Below are 20,886 nucleotides of genomic sequence, written 5' to 3'. Positions count from 1 at the left end.
TTGGGAAGATCATAGAAAGAGCGCTAGCACCGGATCAGTCTGGAGAGCGCGGAAGGAAAGGGTGGGTCCGCAGAGGGCGCGGGGAAGGCGGGGTGGGGACGCGGTGGAGCCCGCGCTCCTTTGCTGAAGGCTTGGAAGTGCAGCGCAGAAGACAGAGGGTGACTGGGAAGACGCGCGAGCGGGGCCGGCCGGCCGGCGGGTGGGGGAGGGGGAGGCGGGGGAGGCGGCTGAGTGGGCCTCTGGAGTGTGTGTGTCTGTGTCAGTGCGCGTGTGTGTGTGTGTGTGTGTATGTGTGTGTCTGGCGCCTGGCCAGGGTGATTTCCCATAAACCACATGCCCCCACAGTCCTCTCTTAAAAGGCTGTGCCGAGGGCTGGCCAGTGAGGCTCGGCCCGGGGAAAGTGAAAGTTTGTCTGGGTCCTCTCGGCGCCAGAGCCGCTCTCCGCATCCCGGGACAGCGGCGCGGCCCTCGGCCGGGGCGCCCACTCCGCAGCGGCCAGCAAGCGAGCGAGTAAGCGAGGGCGGCCGACGCGCCCGGCCGGGACCCAGCTGCCCGTATGACCGCGCCGGGCGCCGCCGGGCGCTGCCCTCCCACGGTAAGCGGCGGCCGCGGCGCGGGGCCCGGGACAGGCTGGGACGGGGGCTCGGCGGCCAGGCGGCCGGGCGGCCGGGAGCTGCCAGTCGGAGCCGACAGCCTGGGCGCGCAGGCTGCACTGGCCTGGCGTTCCCGCCGCGGACCAACCGCCTTTGCGCACCGACTGGGCCCCTGGCGCCAGGGCGGAGGCCGGTGGCGGCCCTGCAGCTGCACCCCGACTGCCAGGCTTCCCTGGGAAACGGAGGGCTGCTCACCCCATTGCACGGAGGGGAACACTGAGCCACCTGCAGGCACGAGCCCCCGCTCAGCCAGGGTGCCCTGCCTCTCTCCGTACCCGCCACCACCAAAGCACGGGCAGAGTGGCTGTGCGCTGTGTGCCCTCCCCCGTGGGCACCTTCCTCATCGGCCACACACGTGCTTCCAAGGCCCTGCAGGGGAATGGGCGCTTCTGGGCAGGGAAAGTTCAGGGGGTCAACCAGATTATAGAACGCCAGGGCCTTGCTGGCAGAGGGACGGAGAGGGGCAAGCCACTGCTTGTTCCAGCCCACAGGCAGGAGCTGCGGAGGACTTGGGTGGCTGTTTGGGGGGGGCGGGGGCAGGGGACGTGGGGTGGGGGGCGGCAACAGCCCCTCGCTGGGGCTGCTTGGGGCTAGCTCAGAATCTCTTTTTCTTGCAAATTCTGGTTTCATCGGTTGGGGAGATTCTGGGCTTTGTGGTGGTTTGCAGTGCTTGAGGAAAATGGAAAGAGGGTTTGGTGTTGCAGAGCTGTGTCCAGGGGCAGGGTCTGCTCCTGACTGTGCAGGGGATGCCCTGCCCTAACTGTGGCAGTAGCAGATGCAGCCGTAGAAAGTGAGCGCGGCACTGTTCATGACCAGTCAGTGGGCTCATAATGGGTTTGCTTCTGAGGAGTCCTAGAAGAAAATGAGAGGGGAAACCTGGGGGGGAAAGAGCAGAAAATTATTTGGGGGTAAAGGAGAGAGGGTTGCAGGTGAGGTGAGAGAGAAAGGGAAGAGTGGGTCCACAGAAAGAAAGTGCCCCACTGAGAGAGAGGAGATAGGGTTGAGAGGGGAAGGGAGAAGGGCTAGCCATAGGCAGGAAAGCAAAGCTTCAGGGCTGAAGGGGAGACCATGAGGAAAGAAGAGGAAGACAAGGGGGCTGTGTTTAGACAGGGGAAATCCAAGGGCCCGGTTCTGCCAGGTCTCTCCAGAGGCCTTGTTGAGGGGGAAGATGAAATGGAATAGGATAGGTGGCAGAGGAGGCTGGACAGCTGGACAGAGGTGTCCTGGCATCTCTGAGCCTGCAGCAGAGATTCCTTCTGAGGGCTGCTCCCCAGGCAGAAGCCAGGGCTGGGAGTGGGAGGAAGAGGCAGTCAGAGGAGAGCCTGCCCAGCCAGATGCAAGCCAGAGTGTTAACCCCCCACTGTCTGTCCAGATCCTCCTGAGGCAGAATGGAGGCCCCAGGTCCAGGGGTATCCCCTTTGGCCACCTTCGAAGTCAGCCTCTCATGTGGTGGCTGCACTCTCCCCACACTGATGCCTGAAATATCACCAAAGCCAGACAGCCCTTGGGGTTAAGCATTGCTCCCACCTTGCTCTCCTCCAGGGAGGTTGTCATCCTGAGCGGTCCCTTTCATACGCACCATTCACTCCAGACCTTGAGTGGCAGCCAGCCTGGGGTAGATACACCGTCTAGTGGCCCAGTTTCCTCCAATCATTCTTGAACCTAAGGTTCCTGAGAACCTGGGCCATTGTTCCCACCCAGGGCAACCTCCCCAACAGAGCTTGAAGTCCCCCCAGCCCCCATGACTGTCGTCACGTGTGCTGAGTGTGTGCCCTCCCTCGTGGGCACCTTCCTCATCGGCGACACATGTGCTTCCAAGGCAGCCTCTTCCACACTTTCCCTCCCTCGGATCGGCCAGGACCCTCACCGTCCCTGTGCTGAGTGGTATTAAACTGTCCTCTGCCTCTTCCTTGCATGCCTCCCACCCCTCTCCTGCCATCAGCTTCTCCCCATCTTTCAAGGGCTCACTGAGGTCCCTCCTCTCTGTAGTCTCCCTGGTCACCCAGCCAGAGCTGCCTTCTCCTCCCCATAAGAGCTGGCAAGCATTTGGGCTTTTGGTGATATGTAGATTAGCACATTGTTGTGGGCTGTTTCATAGCCTCCTTGTGTTTTTCCAGTGAGCAACTTATTTGCAGTATTTGTCTCAACATCTGGATTACTGAGGCAAAACCCAGAGTCCAGGATAGTGTCAACCCTCACCCTACCCTGCCAGCATTTCCCTGAATCTGGGGGCATCAGCTGCCAGGAGGCTTAGGAGCTCTCAGGAGGTGACCTCAAGCTGGAGAAAGAAAGCCCAAGAGTCCCTCTGCTTTTGGCTGAAGAAGGAGAGACCTAGGGCCAAGTGTAGGGATGAGGAGACCTCAGTGAAGAGAAGGAAGAGAGGAAGAGGAAAGACAGGGCATCAGGAGCCAGTCCCATCACTCTGGTGCTGAGCAGCTCCTGGGCCAGGTGGGTGCTGGGAGAGAAGAGGGGTCTCAGAAAAAACTTCTCTGCCATGATAAGAGGTGGCTGGCTGGAGGCAAAGCCTGATGGTGCTCAAATAGGCAGGTGGCAGGCAAGAGATGGCCCGTTACTGGCACTGGTGCCTCTGATTAATCAGTTGGGCTCCTTTTGAAACACATACCCAGGGCTCCAAGAGGTCTCTGGCAAGGGATGAGTTCCAGTGAAACTGAGTTTGATCCCACAGTCTTTCCAGTGGCAGAGCCAGATCTGCATTGAACCAGGTGGGAGGAAGTGCTGGGCCCAGGGGAGGTGTCTCTGGCTTGCCATCTGAAAGCCGGTGCATGAACGTGAACTTGAGGGCAGTTCAAAAAGTGCTTGGCTCAGTGTTGATGTTACAGAGACAGAAAAAATGGGTAGATGCAAGTCCTGCCCTCGAGTTTCCTGTGTCATTAAAATTTAGACTGGTAGGCACACCATCTGTGTCACTATTAGTTCAATGTGTAGTTAGGTTTGGCTTAATCTGGGAAGGCTTCTTGTAGGTGACATTTGGGTTGTTTTCATGGTAGAACAAGGTTGTGCTGTGGCTGCTAGAAATCCTGGGAAAGCTGGATTTGAGGGATGCTGTATCCTGAGGTAAGGGGCAGAGCCTGTAGCATTGTAGGTTTGAGGCCTTTGTTTTTCTGCTGTGAGCAGGGCATGGGGATAACTGGGGAGAGTGAGGGCTGGGGAGAAATGACACCCTCTCTGTCACAGACATGGCTGGGCTCCCTGCTGTTGTTGGTCTGTCTCCTGGCGAGCAGGAGTATCACCGAGGAGGTGTCGGAGTACTGTAGCCACATGATTGGGAGTGGACACCTGCAGTCTCTGCAGCGGCTGGTGAGTGCGTGGCCATGCTGTATTCTACCTTCTCTCCACTGGGGAAATGGAGGCAGGAGCCAGGGAGCAGGTCAAAGAGAGCAGTTGCAGGCAGGAAAATAGGGCAGTGCAGGACATTGCTTGTGGTTCCCACTAGCTCCACCAGTGATGTCCTTCACTAGCCTTCCCAAAGTTAGGACCTCTGGTCTCCCCAGCTCTGAAGCCCTCTCTGACTCCCCTGCAGGCAGTGGATGGGGTGGGCTTCCAGCTGCTTGCCTGGGTTAGTGATTGCCCAGGAATATCAACCACTGATTCTGAAAAGGCTTCTGAGGTCTGCTGTCCCTCAGTGGGATGCCTCCTCTGGGAAGCTAGCCCAGGCAGCCTGCTGTGTCCAGATGTTGCGTCTAGCTCCTGGACTCTCATGTGTGGCGCCAGTCTGGCATCAGAGCCCCACCCAGATTTGGAGGGGAAGTGCTCACTTAACTCCCAGCCTTCCACCCTCACTTCCCTGGCTCTTGCCCATACCCTGAGGCTGGGATGGCCTGCTCGTCTAGGCCATGAAGGAGCCCGTATCTCATTCTAATCAGGCCCATACGTGGTCCACCCAGGCAGAATCAGGTTGCTGTCATGGCTGCCGTCCTGCTCACTGGGAATTTACCATCCCTCTGGCCAGCTAGGCAGGGTGGGGCCTCACTGGCTAAGGCCAGCTCCAGGGCCCTGAGCTTGGGGCCTGTGGGCTATGCCTTCCACCTCTCTTGCCCTAGCGCTACTTCTCCTGCATGTAGTTGCTGTAGCAATCCAAGGTAGACCAAGAGCCCCAGCATTCTCTGAGGCTTAAAACCCAGAACTGCTGCTCTGGGGCTAAAGAGGGCTTTAAGGGCATCCAGCTCCAACGCCTACAGATGTTCAGTCCCCAGAGCTTGTCCAGCCTCTGCTTGAATTCCTGCCATGACAGGGTGCTCACTACCTCCCAGGGAAGATTATATCCTATATTCTCCTATAGACATTTCTTTCTTAAAACAAATGGGCATTTGTCAGATTTCCTGGGGTGGCAGATGGAAGGAAAAGACTTGTTCTTCTACAGCCTTCCCCTGGGCATATGGAAGGCACTGATCTTCTCCTAGACTTGACTGTCTTTCCACATGTGGTTGGCAGGGATGAAGTTCAAACCCCAATGTATTCAGAAGTTAAGGTCCCCGTTCTGAAGAAGGCTGAGTTGAGCTGTAGGTTGCCCTGCAATCATTGGCCTGCTCTCTCTTACAGATTGACAGTCAGATGGAGACCTCGTGCCAAATTACCTTTGAGTTTGTAGACCAGGAACAGTTGGTGAGTGATAGCTGTTTACAAAATCCATGTACCAGTCTGCATGCAACTCCCAGGGTGGGGTGTGTGTGGGAACATGAAGGCAGCAGAATGCCTACAGCTGGAAAGGTTGAGAGTGTGAGGATCCACGGGTGCTCAACTCTGGGGTGCCAGTATCCAGGGCTCAAGTCCCCTGCCATTCCCTTCTCCTGGCTTGATACATAACAAACGCTCACTAGGTACCAAGCACTTTGCTAATTTAGTTCTGACAGTACCACTATGTGGTACACAAATACTGTTTATTATCCACAGAGAGGTGAAAGGAGCATAGCTAGTAGGTGGTAGAGGCCTGATTTGAATCCAGGAAGGTTGGTTGTAGGGCTTGAGGCAAATCAATACTTCTTCCAGGTCACATGCTTCGCTTAAGGATGTCACTTCTTTTCACTAGGCCAACCAGCAGGCAGGGAGGCAGTCCAGCCCTTCCTGGACTTGCCCCACACCCAGCAAGCCACCAAGTGCTGCTGGTTCTGCCTCTCAGCATCTCTGGGTTCTGTCTCCTCCATCCCTACCTTCACCCCTCAATCAGTTGCTTGGACAATTTCAGGAGCCTCCTAACTGGTCTCCCTGCTTTTAGTTCACTCTTCATCTTACCACTAGGGGGAATTTTCTGAAACGCCAACCTGCTGCCTTTACCTCACTCTCCCAAAACCATCAGGGGCCCCATCACTCCAGAAGAAAGCCAAGGTTGTCTAGCCTGGGTTACACCAGGTCTAGCCATTCTCCACCACATAAACCTGTACACCGCCTCTCCATTCCCTGCTCCTTCCTGCCTCCCATCTTTGCACAAGCTCTTCCCAATGACTGTCATGCCTTTCCACCTGCTCCCCCAGTCACTATTCCACATCTGTTCATCTTTATGCCTCATGCAAAACTGCCATGGTATCCAGAAGTTGCCCCTGTCTCTGAGCTTCCACACACCAGACCCATATGCACCTCTGTTAGTACTGGAGACCACCTCATGGTCCAAAGAATAGCCTCAGTATTTTATAGCCTCACTCACTCGCTTGCTCTAGCATTCATGCCTGAACTAGCATTTGCTAGGAACCTACTGGACTAGATGCTGGGGGTAGGGAGCTAAAGCAGAGTGGGTCTTCAAGGCAACTACCATCTCTTTAGGGAGACAAAACACAGAGGTTATCCTTTGTACCATGAGATAGTCTTCACCCCCCCTATATCCTGGAGGATTTGAAGGGGCCATATGGTAAAAGATTTTTGTGAAAGGAAGCCAAGAGGAAGACAGAAAGAAAGGCAGGGGGAGGTTCCCTGGAGCCCACCTTCCCTATGTACATCCATCCTGATTAAAACCTCATATTCCAGAAACCCAGAGAACTCTCTAATCAGAATCCACATTTCCTTCACTCTAACCCAGTCTCCAATAGTGCTAGATCCCAAAGAGAGAGAAAGACAGGCAAGCTGAGGGCAGCTTTCTCCTCGTTGCTGGCATGGTGTGGTCCCTCCCCTGGGGGAAGGGGGAGAGCAAGCTGCAACCCTCCATCTGCCTGGGGTTGGGGGTTCCCAGGCCACAATGGCCAGGCTATAAGCCTCAGGTTCCTGTTTTTTCAGAAAGATCCGGTGTGCTACCTTAAGAAGGCATTTCTCCTGGTACAAGACATAATGGAGGACACCATGCGCTTCAGAGACAACACCCCCAATGCCATCGCCATTGTGCAGCTGCAGGAACTCTCTTTGAGGCTGAAGAGCTGCTTCACCAAGGATTATGAAGAGCATGACAAGGTAGGAAGCCCTGAGGCCGGGAGCACTGAGTGAGGGCAGAGGGCGGCTACAGAGGCGCCGCTTGGTCCACAGGCACAGAGGACGTTTGCTTACCTCGCCTCATGCCGTTGCTTACTCACTCTCATTCATTTGTCATCCCACCAACCTTTACCAGGCAGGAGGCACGAGGGATCATGCTGGGCCCTGACGATGTCATCATGAGCAACAAATACATGGTCCCACCCCATGCAGCTTATAGTCAAGTGAGCTTGGCAGCTGTTAAACAAACCATGACACCAGTCAATAGAATTACAAACTATAAGGACTGTTCATTCCAACAGCAAGCAGTTTTTGTGTGTCTCTTGTGTACCAGATACTGTTCTAGACACCAGGAAACAGCTGTGATCAAAACAGACAAAAATCCCCACATTCCTGGAACTTACATTTGGGGGTGGTGGTAGTGGTGGTGAGACAGTTAACAAAATATGTATGTAAAATATACAATATGTAGCATGGCCATAACAGCATTGGAGAAGAGTAAACCAGGGATGAGACGACCCGAAGGAGGTGGAGGAGTGAGCTGGGAACAAGAACCGTGAAGGGCTCAGGGAGAGCAACAGGGAACTCAGACTTCCATGGAGTTGGGAAGGCAGAGACAAGGAAGGCTTCTGAGTAAGCAAATATTGATTTGAGCTCCAAAGATGAGTAAGAGTTGAAAGTGGTAAGGCTAGAAGAACATTCTGGAACAGGAAAAGCTATGCAGAAAGCCCTAAGGTAAACAAACAGGAAAGTGCACATTCAGGGACCCAAAGGGTTATAAGCATGGCCAGAGCATGGGAAGTGCAGGAGGGAGAGGAGAGAAGGCAGAAGCCAGATCATGTGTGATTTTAGAGATGTGGGATTTTGTCTTAAGGGTGAGGGAAGCTGTCATGAACAGGATGTGGCTTACTCTCAGGTTATAAGACTGACCTGGTTGCTGTGTGGAGGATAAACCACGGGGCAGGAATGGAGGCTGGGAGACCAGCAGAAGGTGCGAGTCCAGGCTAGACGCTTGGACCAGGTGGTACAGTGAAGGTGGAGGCAAGTGGACTGGACATTTTCCCATGAGCTTGGGGGCCAGAATCAACAAGACTTGGTATGTGCAGTGGATGCGAGAAGCTGAGGGAAAGGAAAAGCCAAGGATGGTTTTTGTCTTGAGCACCTGGGTATTCCAATGATGCTGAAATGGGGATGATCCATGGGCAGAGCAGGTTTGAGGGAAGACAGTTCAGTCTGGGGCACAGCAGACGTGAGGTGCTCATGAAATGGTGAGTGGAGACATTGAGCAGGCAGCTGGGTGTGCGGGTCTTCAGTGTGACCGGCAATGCACAGATCTATGAGGCATGGGGGTTCGGCTTATCTGTGAAGCCATGGGACTGGACAGCACAGACACTGTGAGAAGAGAAGCAGGCCCAGGAACCCAGCATTTGGAGGGCAAGCAGAGGACAGCGGACCTGGCAAGGGGCAGCCTGAAGGTGGGAGGAAAAGAGGGAGAGTGCAGAGTCAAGGCACTAGGTTCCAAGATGGAAAAAGGGATGGAATTTCATAAAAGAGGGTTGAGAAATCAAGCAAGGGGAGGGCTAAAATTATCCATTGGATTTGGCAACGTGTCACAGGTGCCGGATCAGGGTGAATAGAAAGGAAGTAGAGACACCACTGTGGAAGAACTTGGATCCGAATGGGGGCAGGAAAAGAGATATAGCTGGAGGGAGTGTGTGATTGAGGAGGACTTTTTGTTCTGTTTTTGTTGTCATTGTTGTTTTGAGACAGGGTCTTACTCTGTCACCCAGGCTGAAGTTCAGCAGTGCAATCACGGCTCACTGCAGCCCCAACCTCCCAGGCTCAATTGATCCTCTGACTTCAGTCTCCTGAGTAGCTGGGAAAACAGGCACACCCCACTATGCCCAGCTATTTTTTGTAGAGACAGGGTTTCACCATGTTGCCCAGGCTGGTCTCAAACTCCCAGGCTCAAGCGATCTGTCTGCCTTGGCCTCCCAGAGTGCTGGGATTACAAATGTGAGTTACTGTGCCTGGCCAGGAAAACATTTTCAATAAGACAGGTACTAAATCTGTGATTTTCTAACATTAAGATTCCTGAGAATCACTTGGAAATATGTTGAAAATGCATATTCCCAGACACACCCCTAGACAGTCTGATATACTGGGTTTAAGAGTGGCTCCAGGGCCGGGCATGGTGGCTCATGCCTCTAATCCTGGCACTTTGGGAGGCCGAGGCAGGTGGATCACCTGAGGTCAGGAGTTCAAGACCAGCCTGCCCAACAGGGTGAAACCCCATCTCTACTAAAAATACAAAAATTAGCAGGGGCTGGTGGCGTATGCCTGTAATCCCAGCTACTCGGGAGGCTGAGGCAGGAGAATCGCTTGAACCAGGGTGGCAGAGGTTGCAGTGAGCCAAGATCAAAACTTCATCTAAAAAAAAAAAGTGACCCCAGGAATCTGCATCTTAAGCAGCTGTCCCACTGATGATTCTGACCCCCTTGGATGTTCACCCATAGACGGGTGTGAATGCTGTGGGGCAGGCTTCAGGAGAGAGGGTGGGTGAAGCTGGAGGAGCTAGCTCCCATCAAGTCTCCGGAGAAGACAGTGGGAGGTATTCGGAGCTCCTGAGGGAACTCAGAGTGAGACTCCATCAAAAAAAAAAGTTGGGCATAGTGGGGTGTGCCCAACTCTAGCCATCTCAGCTCACTGCAACCTCTGCTTCCCGGGTTCAAGCGATTCTCCTGCCTCAGCCTCCCGAGTAGCTGGGATTTCAGGCACGTGCCATCATGCCAGGCTAATTTTTGTCTTTTTAGCTGGGATTACAGGCACGTGCCACCATGCCCGGCTAATTTTTTTCTTTTTAGTAAAGACAAGGTTTCACCATGTTGGTCAGGCTGATCTCGAACTCCTGACCTCGTGATCAGCCTGCCTCAAACTCCCAAAGTGCCAGGATTAGAGGCATGAGCCACCGCGCCCGGCCTATCTGGTAAACAGTTCTTAAGAGCTGACTGTGCACAGGCCAGGGGGATGCAGCGATGCCTTCAAGGACTTCACAGCTTAGAAAAGCCCATGGTTCTTCCCTGTGAAGCTCAGTTTAAGGAAAAACTTGGTATTTGTGAGTCAGTGGCAGTTAGGCCCTGGATGAAGCTGTGGGCATGCATGGCATGGCCTTGTGTGAAAGGAGAGGTGGGCCCAGGAGTGAACCCTGAGGGATAGCAGCATTTGGACATCAGGAGGAGAAGGGGAGCTTGGTAAGGAGACAGAAGGAGCAGCTTGAGAGGTGGGAGAAGACTCAGGATGATGCAGCTTCTCAGAGTTCTAGTAGGTGTAGGAAGCCGGGGCCCCTTGGGCAGCACAGAAGACAGGCTGGGACCTCCTCAGCCTTCCCGCCAAGACACACCAACGCCAGCAAAGGACCCACAGGCCTGGCGGCTGCCTCGTTCCCTTCTCCACACTGCAGCTCGATGATTTTTCTCAAACTGAACGCTTACCATGCCACCGCCCACCCATAACACCCCTTCAGATGTTTTCCCTTTGCTCTGTGGACAAAACTAAAAGTTCTGGGCTTGGCCCACAAGGCCCTCAAGACCTGGCGCTTGCTAACCTCTCTCCTTTTGCATCTCTTGCCATGCTCCTCCTAGATGGTAGTGCTGCAGCCACGCCAGCCTTCTTTTAGTCTTTGGACCTTTCATGCATTTTCTTGCCTCAGGACCTTTGCACAGTCTGTTCTTGCAGCCTGGACAGCTCTCTGGAATCCCATCTCTTTCCTGGTTAACTCTTGCTCATCTTTTAGTTGATTCCTTGGGGAAATTCTCCCTGAACACTTGTTTTGTTTCCCTTGTTGCACACCATCGGATGACCCAGTACTTCTTCATAGGACTCATTGCACTTGTAACAATGTGTTTAGTCCCTGCTGGACTCAGTGTCCAACTCAGCCAGGAACCACCTCTCTCTTGTTCATTGCGTGATTCCCAGATAATTACCATATGCCTGGCACATAAACATGTGTTGAATGGGTTGGTGAATAAATGACATATCTCATAACCTCAGGACTCATTCTGCTGCAAACCAGGGGAAAGGGGAGGGAGGAAACAAAAGGGAAAAAGAAGACAGATGTGAGAAAGGCCAAGGGAATTTGACAAACAAGACGGAGACATGGGGCCAATGGTCATGCTCACAAAAGGGGGCCCTGATCTCCTTCCAGGCCTGCGTCCGAACTTTCTATGAGACACCTCTCCAGTTGCTGGAGAAGGTCAAGAATGTCTTTAATGAAACAAAGAATCTTCTTGACAAGGACTGGAATATTTTCAGCAAGAACTGCAACAACAGCTTTGCTGAATGCTCCGGCCAAGGTAAGCATGGCAGGGGCCAGGAAGTGTGTGGGGGTGGTGGCATATGGAACGGGGATTGGGAGGTGAGATGTGAAGCTGGGGGGACCCCTGGGGAGGCAGCCTGGCTGCTACTTGTGTTCCTGTATGCATGAATGTGCTTGTTCCGTGTACATATGTGGCTTCACGTGCCTCTGGTCCTGGGCACATGTCTTTTCTGATATGTGTGTGCATGCACACCTACTTCTGTCTGCATGTGGCAGCGTCAAGAAGGATCATGCTGGTGCCTTGGGATTAGAGAGTGGAAATGGGAGCCTGTCTTGGGAGCCCTGTAGGTATGGAAGCTTTCCCCACTGGCTCTGCAGGCTGACTGAACATGTGGGGGGTTCTGTGGAGACAGCTGACACCCATCTGGGACTCAGGGCCCTTGCTCCAGGAGCTCTGCTGCGAATCACCATGATACCCTGGCTCCCGAAGTCCCCAGGATGCCTTGGGCGTTCCCTCAAGGGACAAGGCTGGATTTGAAGTCTGAGCATCATTGGAACTCCCAGGGCTGGCTCAGCTGCATACATGTGTACACTGCGTGTCCTCGTCTCTGCGTCTCGTGCCACACATGCCCTCCTACATTCAACCTTGCTTCCCAAGGCAGGGTCTAGGGCCCTGCAACCTGCCAGTGGCCAAGTCTGGTCTCGTTGCTTCAATCCCAAGGCTTCAAGACTTGGCTGCATTCTAGCCCCAGCTTGTTCCTGCCTGGGGCTGTGGCTGTGGCTGTGTGGCTCCTGGCTATGCATGAAACCAGTGTCTTTGGGGCTTGAAGTTGTCTTGTGTTGGTCTGGAAGGCAACTGTTCAACCTCCTGACCTGCTGCTGCTCACCCCTAACTTGGCCTGTGGCCAGTGGGTACCCTGCATGGGCTGTTCTCTTATCTTCCTTCTCCCCTACCCCCAGTGTGTACATCTCAACCCTGTTCTTTGTCACTGCCCATAAGACCCTGCATATGGCACCTTCCCTGTGTCATGAGCACCCACTCTAGTCCCATCCTCTTCTCAGCTCCAGGGCTGAGCTAGGAGATGAGGGCCCCCCAGACTCATATTCCCCTCTTGCCCCGCTCTAGGAAAGCTGTGCTGGAGGCTAGTGACTCTATCTCCTCCCCATCTTTCTCTCTCCCTCTCTCTATGGTTCTTTCAGATGTGGTGACCAAGCCTGATTGCAACTGCCTGTACCCCAAAGCCATCCCTAGCAGTGACCCGGCCTCTGTCTCCCCTCATCAACCCCTCGCCCCCTCCATGGCCCCTATGGCTGGCTTGACCTGGGATGACTCTGAGGGAACTGAGGGCAGCTCCCTCTTGCCTGGTGAGCAGCCCCTGCGCACAGTGGATCCAGGCAGTGCCAAGCAGCGACCACCCAGGAGCACCTGCCAGAGCCTTGAGCCGCCAGAGACCCCGGTTGTCAAGGACAGCACCATCGGTGGCTCACCACAGCCTCGCCCCTCTGTCAGGGCCTTCAACACCGGGATGGAGGATATTCTTGATTCGGCAATGGGCACTAACTGGGCCCCAGAAGAAGCCTCTGGAGAGGCCAGTGAGATTCCTGTGTCCCAAGGGACAGAGCTTTACCCCTCCAGGCCAGGAGGGGGCAGCATGCAGACAGAGCCCGCCAAACCCAGCAACTTCCTCTCAGCATCTTCTCCACTCCCTGCATCAGCAAAGGGCCAACAGCTGGCAGATGTAACTGGTACCACTTTGCCCAGGGTGGGCCCCATGAGGCCCACTGGCCAGGACTGGAATCACACCCCCCAGAAGACAGACCATCCATCTGCCCTGCTGAGAGACCCCCCGGAGCCAGGCTCTCCCAGGACCTCACCACCACGCCCCCAAGGCCTCAGCAACCCCTCCACTCTCTCTGCTCAGCCACAGCTTTCCAGAAGCCACTCCTCGGGCAGCGTGCTGCCCCTTGGGGAGCTGGAGGGCAGGAGGAGCACCAGGGATCGGAGGAGCCCCGCAGAGCCGGAAGGAGGACCAACAAGTGAAGGGGCAGCCGGGCCCCTGGCCCGTTTTAACTCCGTTCCTTTGACTGACACAGGCCATGAGAGGCAGCGCGAGGGATCCTCCAGCCCGCAGCTCCAGGAGTCTGTCTTCCACCTGCTGGTGCCCAGTGTCATCCTGGTCTTGCTGGCTGTCGGAGGCCTCTTGTTCTACAGGCGGAGGCGGCGGGTGAGCAGATCCCCATGAGGAAGAAGAGGGCGTCCCTTAGGGCAGGGGCAGAGCCTGGCGGGGGTGCAGGTGAGGGGGACAGCTTGGTTGTGGCCTGAGTTCTTCAGACGCAGAGAGATAGGGGCTGGCTCAGCACAGAGGATGAGAGGTGGAAATTGAGGATTGCTTCGAGAATGGGGAAGGCTCAAGCTATAAGGTCAATGGGAAGGGAGTGGAGCAGAAGGGAGCGGGAGAGAATATTCTTGGGCTGACAGCAGGATGACATCCAGACAGGCAGGGAGCTGGAGGAGGAGAGCAATGCTGTGTGAGTGTGTCAGGGCGGGCGTACACTGGGAGTTCTGCAGAGCCTGGGACAGGAGGACCGATAGGGAGCAGCCTGCAAGGGCGTGGGGAGAGGAGAGGGAACACCATCAGCAGAGAGACCTCACAAATCTCCCTTGGGCCTCTGGCTGATCCCCACTTTTGGGAAGCTGGAAGGACTCTTGCAACTCTCTCATAAATACCTGGGGCAGCCCTTACTGGGGATGGGGCCACCGTCCCCCCACCCTCCCCCGGCTCCTCAGTGAGATGCTCTTTCCTGTCCTCAGAGCCGTCAAGAGCCTCAGAGAGCGGATTCTCCCTTGGAGCAGCCAGAAGGCAGGTGAGAGCTTGAGGTGGGGCTCTGGGAGGCACTGGGGGCCTGGCTTGGGATCTGTTTCCCCTCTTCGTGGTAGTGGGGCTCTCCTGCTTGCTCTGAGGAAATGGAGCTGCGGAACAGGATGGGGTAGAGACGGTCTTCTCTCCTTTCCCAGATATCTGGGCTTTTTCCTCATTTCTCCGTAGAGTTAGACGGTTCTGGGATTTTTCAATCTGAGAGGGCCTAGAGCATGTGTGGGGCTTAGGGGTAAACTTACGGGGTCCCCTTACTCCCCTGCTCCTGCTGATGTCTAATGCCAGTGCTGTGCTCTGCCTACAGCCCCCTGACTCAGGATGAGGACAGACAGGTGGAACTGCCAGTGTAGAGGGAATTCTAAGGTAAGATTCTGATTTTGATCTCCACTCCTAAAACTTAGCTATACCCTTTTCCAGTCACCCTCACCTGTTGGTGACACCAATTCCCCTGAGACCCCCACACTGACTCCCTTGCCTCTCTCCAGTTCCCTTTCTATACATTGCCAGCCAGGTCCAGCCACCATCTCCTTTCCAGGTCCTCAGCTATCCCCCTGCCCCTCCATTCCATCCACCGCCGCTGAGGCCAGGGACTATTACCTCTGCACTGGGCTTCTAGTGTTGCTGCCATCTTTGACCTCAGAGCAGCTAAACCCCCCTTCTTCGTATGTGGCCTTTATAAGGTCTTTACCCACCTGAAGAATCTTCAGTAGCTCTGTGTGGCAGCCACTGCAAGCCCTATATTCTTGGCTTGGCTGCCAAGACCCTCCAACAGCAGCTGCTTGCCAGATCGCCCCCACACCACCAGTTGACCCTCCTCCCCAGCCGAGGACTGTTCTGCTTCCTTGCTTTTAGGATCATGTTGACATAGAACCTGAGTCTTGGAAGGGCTCTCAGGGGTCATTTGGCCCTGGGTCACACCCCAAAGGGACTGCCCCTCTCCATGTCCCCAACAGGCAGCCAGCCAGCTGACTGTCACACACTCCCAGTTCCAAGCCAGCTCCCTGCCTAGCCACAGCCCGTGCCATCTTCCAGTCAGACTGGGAGAAATGTCTTCCTCATGCGAGGCAAAACTGGCTTCCCTGCCCCCTCCATACTGCTCCTCCCTCCTGTTCTCATGAAAGCCCTCAGATATTTCAAGTCAGGTATCCATGTCCCCTTTGAGAATTCTCTAAGCTAAGAATGGCCAAGTCCCTCAAACGTTCCTTATATGATATGGTTTTCAGACCCCTCACCATCCTGGACACACTCGTTTGTCAATGCCCCTCTGAAAATGTGGCGCCCAGCCCCGGACACAGTACTCCAGATGTCTGACCAGCTCAGAGAGAGTACAGTGGGACTGTTACCTTCCTTGATATGGACAGTATTCTTCTATTTGTGCAGATTAAGATTGCATTAGTTTTTTTCTTAACAACTGCATCATACTGTTGTCATATGTTGAGCTTGTGGTCTATTAAAACCCCTAGTTCCGTTTCCCATAAACCTCTGTCAAGCCAGACCATCTCTACCCTGTACTTGGACAACTTAACTTTTTTAACCAAAGTGCAGTTTATATTCACCTTTGCTAAAGCCACCTTGTTGGTTTCTGCCAATCACCTGAACCTATTGAAGTTGTTTGAAATCCTAATTCTGTCGTCTCTGTAGCCCTCCCTTTTGTGGCTCCTGCACATTGATGAGTGCCTGTTGTTGTCCTTGCCCATGTTGTTGATGTAGCTGTGACCCTATTGTTCCTCACCTCTGCCCCCCCAACCCCAGCTGGCGCACGTCTTCCCCCTCCCACCCAAGCCCACAGCCAGCCCATCAGGAAGCCTTCCTGGCTTCTCTACAACCTTCTGACTGCTTCTTTCAGTCATGCCCCTCCTGCTCTTTTGTATTTGGCTAATAGTATATCAATTTGCACTTATTTGGATGTTGTTTTCATATTTTTTTAAATCTTATTTTATATGTATGTGTACATTCCACATCCCTAAGATTGTAAGCCCCTTGAGGGCAGGAACTGTCTTCCACTTTTTTTGTGTTTCTTTTTCCATCCTGGGTCCTACTACAGAGAGGGCCTCTCCACATTTGCCAAACATGAAATAAATATTGACTGACTGGCTTCAGGGCTGACTCACGGACTGACCCTGGCCAGCTGTCTCTAACTGACCAGCCTCTAGCTGACCAGTTAACCAGCTAACTGACTGACTCTGACTGACTGGCTGACCAGCTGGCTGGGTGAATGACTAACCAACCAACTATCTTGGTAACTGGCCAGCTGTTGCTTGGGGAGCCCATTGAGCAACTGACTAGCTGATTTCCTGACTAATTGGCTGGTTGGCTGACTAGCTGGGGTGGCCGAGTCAAGTTTCCAGTCACACTCTTTACCAAGTGCAAGCCAGCGCTGCAGGGCTCTCCCATGTGTGGAGTGACAGGTCTGGGCCCTTTCTAGAGAGATAAGGAATTTGGCAAATGCTCAAAACCAGGGGAACCTATTTAGACAAGAGCCAGCAGTAACAACATATCTAGAATCCTGGGGTCTACCTTGTCAGTGGGGTGGGCTAAGATGGGCGAGTGGGTCAGCTGGGGCACTGGCAAGACTGTGAAATGACCCAGGCCTCCTCAGAACTGGTGGTGGCTGGTGGCTCAGTGCCACGACACCCTTCCCACTGGTCGCCTGTCCCCCAAACCCCTTGCCATGGTCTTGGCCCTCTGTCCCATCCCTCTACGTGCCCACTCTCCTTTCCCCACTTGCTTATTCTCAGGCCCGTCCCAAGCTTTCATTTTCCTCCCTTCAAGATTTCACTTGGAGAGGGAACCTGGGGCAAGGGGCTACATCCAGATCCCACTTGGCCCAGCAGGTCCAGCCCTAAGGTGGTCTCCAGGCCAGGCACCAGTGGCCTTGGAGAGATTGAGTGCCAGCCCCTAGACTGACTGCTGCTCTGATGGAAGAAGTGAGAGAGGGAAACAGAGGCAGAGACTGAGATAGGGACTCAGAGCCACAGAAAATGCAGAGACCAGCACCTCAGCCCTAAGCAGCTAGGAGATGGGGCAGCAGGCTAGAACTTGCCCACTGGGTCCTTCTCCCCTCCTGGGCCTTAGCTGGGCCTGTGGCCTGGCTGTACCCATCATGGCTCATGTCCAGTTTATGGTTCCCCTTCTTTCCCTCTAGAGCATGGGAACGGGCAAGGAGCCAGAGGCTGTGGTTCCATCTTCCCTCCTTACCCAGTAGGGCCTATGGATGTTAGGGAGGGAGGCTCCACACAAGGTCCAAAGTCAAACTGTTGGATGGGGTCCAGGGGATTTCTGCTCTGGGAACAAAGCGTCCTGAGGATGCTGGGCAAGGGACAAGGATGGGGGTGGAGCAGGAGAGGGCAAGGCCCTGACTCCCATGGATGATGCAGGAGGCAAGGCCCTCGGCCCATCCAGGAGGGGCTGGGTTGCTTAGGGGTCAGCATGCCAAATGGCAGTGTGGGAATTTCCTTGTCCCGGCACTACCTCTAGACTTTTCCTCTCTGGCCCAAGTTCTTCCTCTTCAGCTAGCTCTGCCCGACTGTCTTGAACGTCATATGTGATGCCCCTCTGATGAATGCTGTGGAGGTGGAAATGAAAGATTCTTCTTTGCTAGTGTTAGCAGCAATCACCTTTTGTTCACTGGGCCAAGACCAATGAGATGACCTTGCCTGAGGAGGGGTCCAAAGACATTCAAGTGCCCACTTCGCTCCTCATCAGAGCCCTCTGCTTGAGGAGTAACCCCTCTTCCCAGCCTTGCCCAGACCTCTCCTGGGCCCTGTTATCTTCCACTGAGGCCCTGATTCCCCAGGAGGAGATAGGAGGTGAGGCCAGTTTGGCCAGAGGCCTGGGCTGGTGCCAGAGAAAGCCGCCTGCTCTCTCTGTGGTGTCTGGAAAGGCTAGGGAAGGGAGGAAAGGAAGTCCCGCCTGCAACACCGCCAACAGCCCACAGGAATGCCACACCTCCCAACCCATGTCCTCAGCGACCCTCCCCGCACTCCCACTCTGCTGACTAGCCTTTCCTTCTCTCCCACAGCTGGACGCACAGGACAGTCTCTCCGTGGGAGGAGACATTATGGGGCGTCCACCACCACCCCTCCCCGGCCATCCTCCTGGAATGTGGTCTGCCCTCCACCAGAGGACCGGACCAGAGCAGCCAGGCTAGGGCCCCTCTGTCTCAACCTGCAGACTGTTGACTGAGAGAGGCCAGAGGATGCTCCCCATGCTGCCACTATTTATTGTGAGCCCTGGAGGCTCCCATGTGCTTGAGGAAGGCCGGCGAGCCCGGCTCAGGACCCTCTTTCCTCAGGGGCTGCACCCTCCTCTCCCTCCCCTCCATGCCAGCACCCAGGCCAGGGACCCATCAGCCTGTGGTTTGTGGGAAAGTAGGGTGGACGTTGAGGAGTGAAAGAACCCTGCACCCAGAGGGCCCGCCTGGTGCCAAGGGATCCCAGCCTGGACAGGCATGGACCTGTCTCCAGAGAGAGGAGCCTGAAGTTCACAGGGCGGGACGGCGTCGGCTTGATTTCCCGTAAAGGTGTCAGCCTGAGAGACGGGAAGAGGAGGCCTCTGGACCTGCTGGTCTGCACTGACAGCCTGAAGGGTCTACACCCTCGGCTCACCCAAGTGCCCTGTGCTGGTTGCCAGGCACAGAGGGGAGGCCAGCCCTGCCCTCAGGACCGGCCCGACCTGCCAGTGATGCCAAGAGGGGGATCAAGCACTGGCCTCTGCCTCTCCTCCTTCCAGCACCTGCCAGAGTTTTTCCGGGAGGCCAAGCAGAGGCTCCCCTCATGAAGGAAGCCATTGCACTGTGAACACTGTACCAGCCTGCTGAACAGCCTGCCCCCGTCCATCCATGAGCCAGCATCCATCCGTCCTCCACTCTCCAGCCTCTCCCCAGCCTCCTGCACTGAGCTGGCCTCACCAGTCGACTGAGGGAGCCCCTCAGCCCTGACCTTCTCCTGACCTGGCCTTTGACTCCCCGGGGTGGAGCGGGGTGGGAGAACCTCCTGGGCTGCCAGCCAGAGCCGGTCTTTAGGCTGTGTTGTTCGCCCAGGTTTCTGCATCTTGCACTTTGACATTCCCAAGAGGGAAGGAACTAGTGGGAGAAAGCCAGGGAGGGGAGGGCACAGACAGAGAGGCTGCAGGGCGAGCTCTGACTGAAGATGGGCCTTTGAAATATAGGTATGCCCCTGAGGTTGGGGGAGGGTCTGCACTCCCAAACCCCAGCCCAGTGTCCTTTCCCTGCTGCTGACAGGAACCTGGAGCTGAGCAGGTTATCCCTGTCAGGAGCCATGGGCTGGGCTGCATCTCAGCCCCACCTGCATGGCACCCAGCTCCCATCCACTTCTCACCCTTCTTTCCTCCTGACCTTGGTTGGCAGTGATAACCTCCATCTCTCACCCACCCGTCTACCATCACCTCTAACCAGGCAAGCCAGGGTGGAAGAGCAATCAGGAGAGCCAGGCCTCAGCTTCCAATGCTTGGAGGGCCTCCACTTCGTGGCCAGTCCGTGGTGGTGGCTCTGAGGCCTAGGTAACAGGCGACAGGGTTGCCAGTTGCCCCTGGGTTCCTTTGTGCTGCTGTGTGCCTCCTCTCCTGCTGCCCTGGGTCCTCCACTGAGAGACCCTACCCTGCCTGGCCACTGGGCCCGTGACTTTCTCTTCCTGCCCAGGAAAGTGAGGGTCTGCTGGCCCCACCTCCCCTGTCCTGATGCTGACAGCTAAGGGAAGGGCAGTGAACTTGCATATGGGGCTTAGCCTTCTAGTCACAGCCTCTATATTTGATGCTAGAAAACACATATTTTAAAATGGAAGAAAAAAAAAAAAAAAAAAAAGGCATTCCCCCTTCATCCCCCTACCTTAAACATATAATATTTTAAAGGTCAAAAAAGCAATCCAACCCACTGCAGAAGCTCTTTGTGAGCACTTGGTGGCATCAGAGCAGGAGGAGCCCCAGAGCCGCCTCTGGTGTCCCCCCAGGCTACCTGCTCAGGAACCCCTTCTGTTCTCTGAGAAGTCGAGAGAGGACATTGGCTCACGCACTGTGAGATTTTGTTTTTATACTTGGAAGTGGTGAATTATTTTATATAAAGTCATTTAAATATCTATTTAAAAGATAGGAAGCTGCTTATATATTTAATAATAAAAGAAGTGCACAAGCTGCCATGTGAGTCGTGGGAAAGTTGCTTTTGGGGTGTGGGTGGCAAACATCAGGGTGGGTGGGCAGCAGTTGCTGGATGAACCCCAGCTCAGAGAACCTTTTTCCACAAAACACAGGGGAGGAAGGTTCTCTCCAAGTTTCAGTCTTGTTACCAAAACCTCCTGTATTTTTTTTTTTTTTTTTTTTTTTGAGACGGAGTCTCGCTCTGTCGCCCAGGCTGGAGTGCAGTGGCCAGATCTCAGCTCACTGCAACTTCCGCCTCCCAGGTTTATGCTATTCTCCTGCCTCAGCCTCCCGAGTAGCTGGGACTACAGGCGCCGGCCACCTCGCCGGGCTAGTTTTTTGTATTTTTTAGTAGAGACGGGGTTTCACCGTGTTAGCCAGGATGGTCTCGATCTCCTGACCTCGTGATCCGCCCGTCTTGGCCTCCCAAAGTGCTGGGATTACAGGCTTGAGCCAATGCGCCTGGCCGACCTCCTGTATT

At 54.8% G+C, this 20,886-nt stretch overlaps 1 protein-coding gene across 4 annotated transcripts; it reads left to right on the top strand.

Annotated features, from left to right (window-relative positions):
- The first annotated feature begins 381 nt into the window (after positions 1-381).
- CSF1 (colony stimulating factor 1) lies at positions 382-20,405 on the top strand. Of its 4 annotated transcripts, none has more exons than XM_045365706.2 (9): positions 382-595; positions 3,849-3,971; positions 5,214-5,276; positions 6,876-7,046; positions 11,269-11,416; positions 13,474-13,604; positions 14,192-14,244; positions 14,560-14,618; positions 18,277-20,405. In XM_045365706.2, the coding sequence occupies exons 1-8, from the start codon at positions 557-559 to the stop codon at positions 14,603-14,605; spliced, it is 774 nt and encodes a 257-aa protein (XP_045221641.2). In that variant the 5' UTR covers positions 382-556; the 3' UTR covers positions 14,606-14,618; positions 18,277-20,405. The 4 variants fall into 4 exon arrangements, with proteins under 4 accessions (XP_045221641.2, XP_045221632.2, XP_073855671.1 ...); XM_045365697.2 differs by having other exon boundaries at positions 12,580-13,604; XM_073999570.1 differs by lacking the exon at positions 18,277-20,405 and adding an exon at positions 15,479-16,155.
- Positions 20,406-20,886: the final 481 nt, after the last annotated feature.

Source organism: Macaca fascicularis, chromosome 1 (genome assembly GCF_037993035.2).
Source record: "Macaca fascicularis isolate 582-1 chromosome 1, T2T-MFA8v1.1".
Classification (NCBI taxonomy): Eukaryota; Metazoa; Chordata; class Mammalia; order Primates; family Cercopithecidae; genus Macaca; species Macaca fascicularis.
The sequence above is the reverse complement of the archived record's forward strand: the minus strand, read 5'-3'. Positions and strand labels throughout refer to the sequence as shown.

Bases quoted from the DNA above. Each gene is read 5' to 3' on its own strand.
- CSF1 (XM_045365697.2), top strand. From the start codon at position 557: ATGACCGCGCCGGGCGCCGCCGGGCGCTGCCCTCCCACG. The intron at 3,972-5,213 runs GTGAGTGCGTGG...TCTCTCTTACAG, and splicing joins TGCAGTCTCTGCAGCGGCTG to ATTGACAGTCAGATGGAGAC. The intron at 13,605-14,191 runs GTGAGCAGATCC...TCCTGTCCTCAG, and splicing joins TCTACAGGCGGAGGCGGCGG to AGCCGTCAAGAGCCTCAGAG.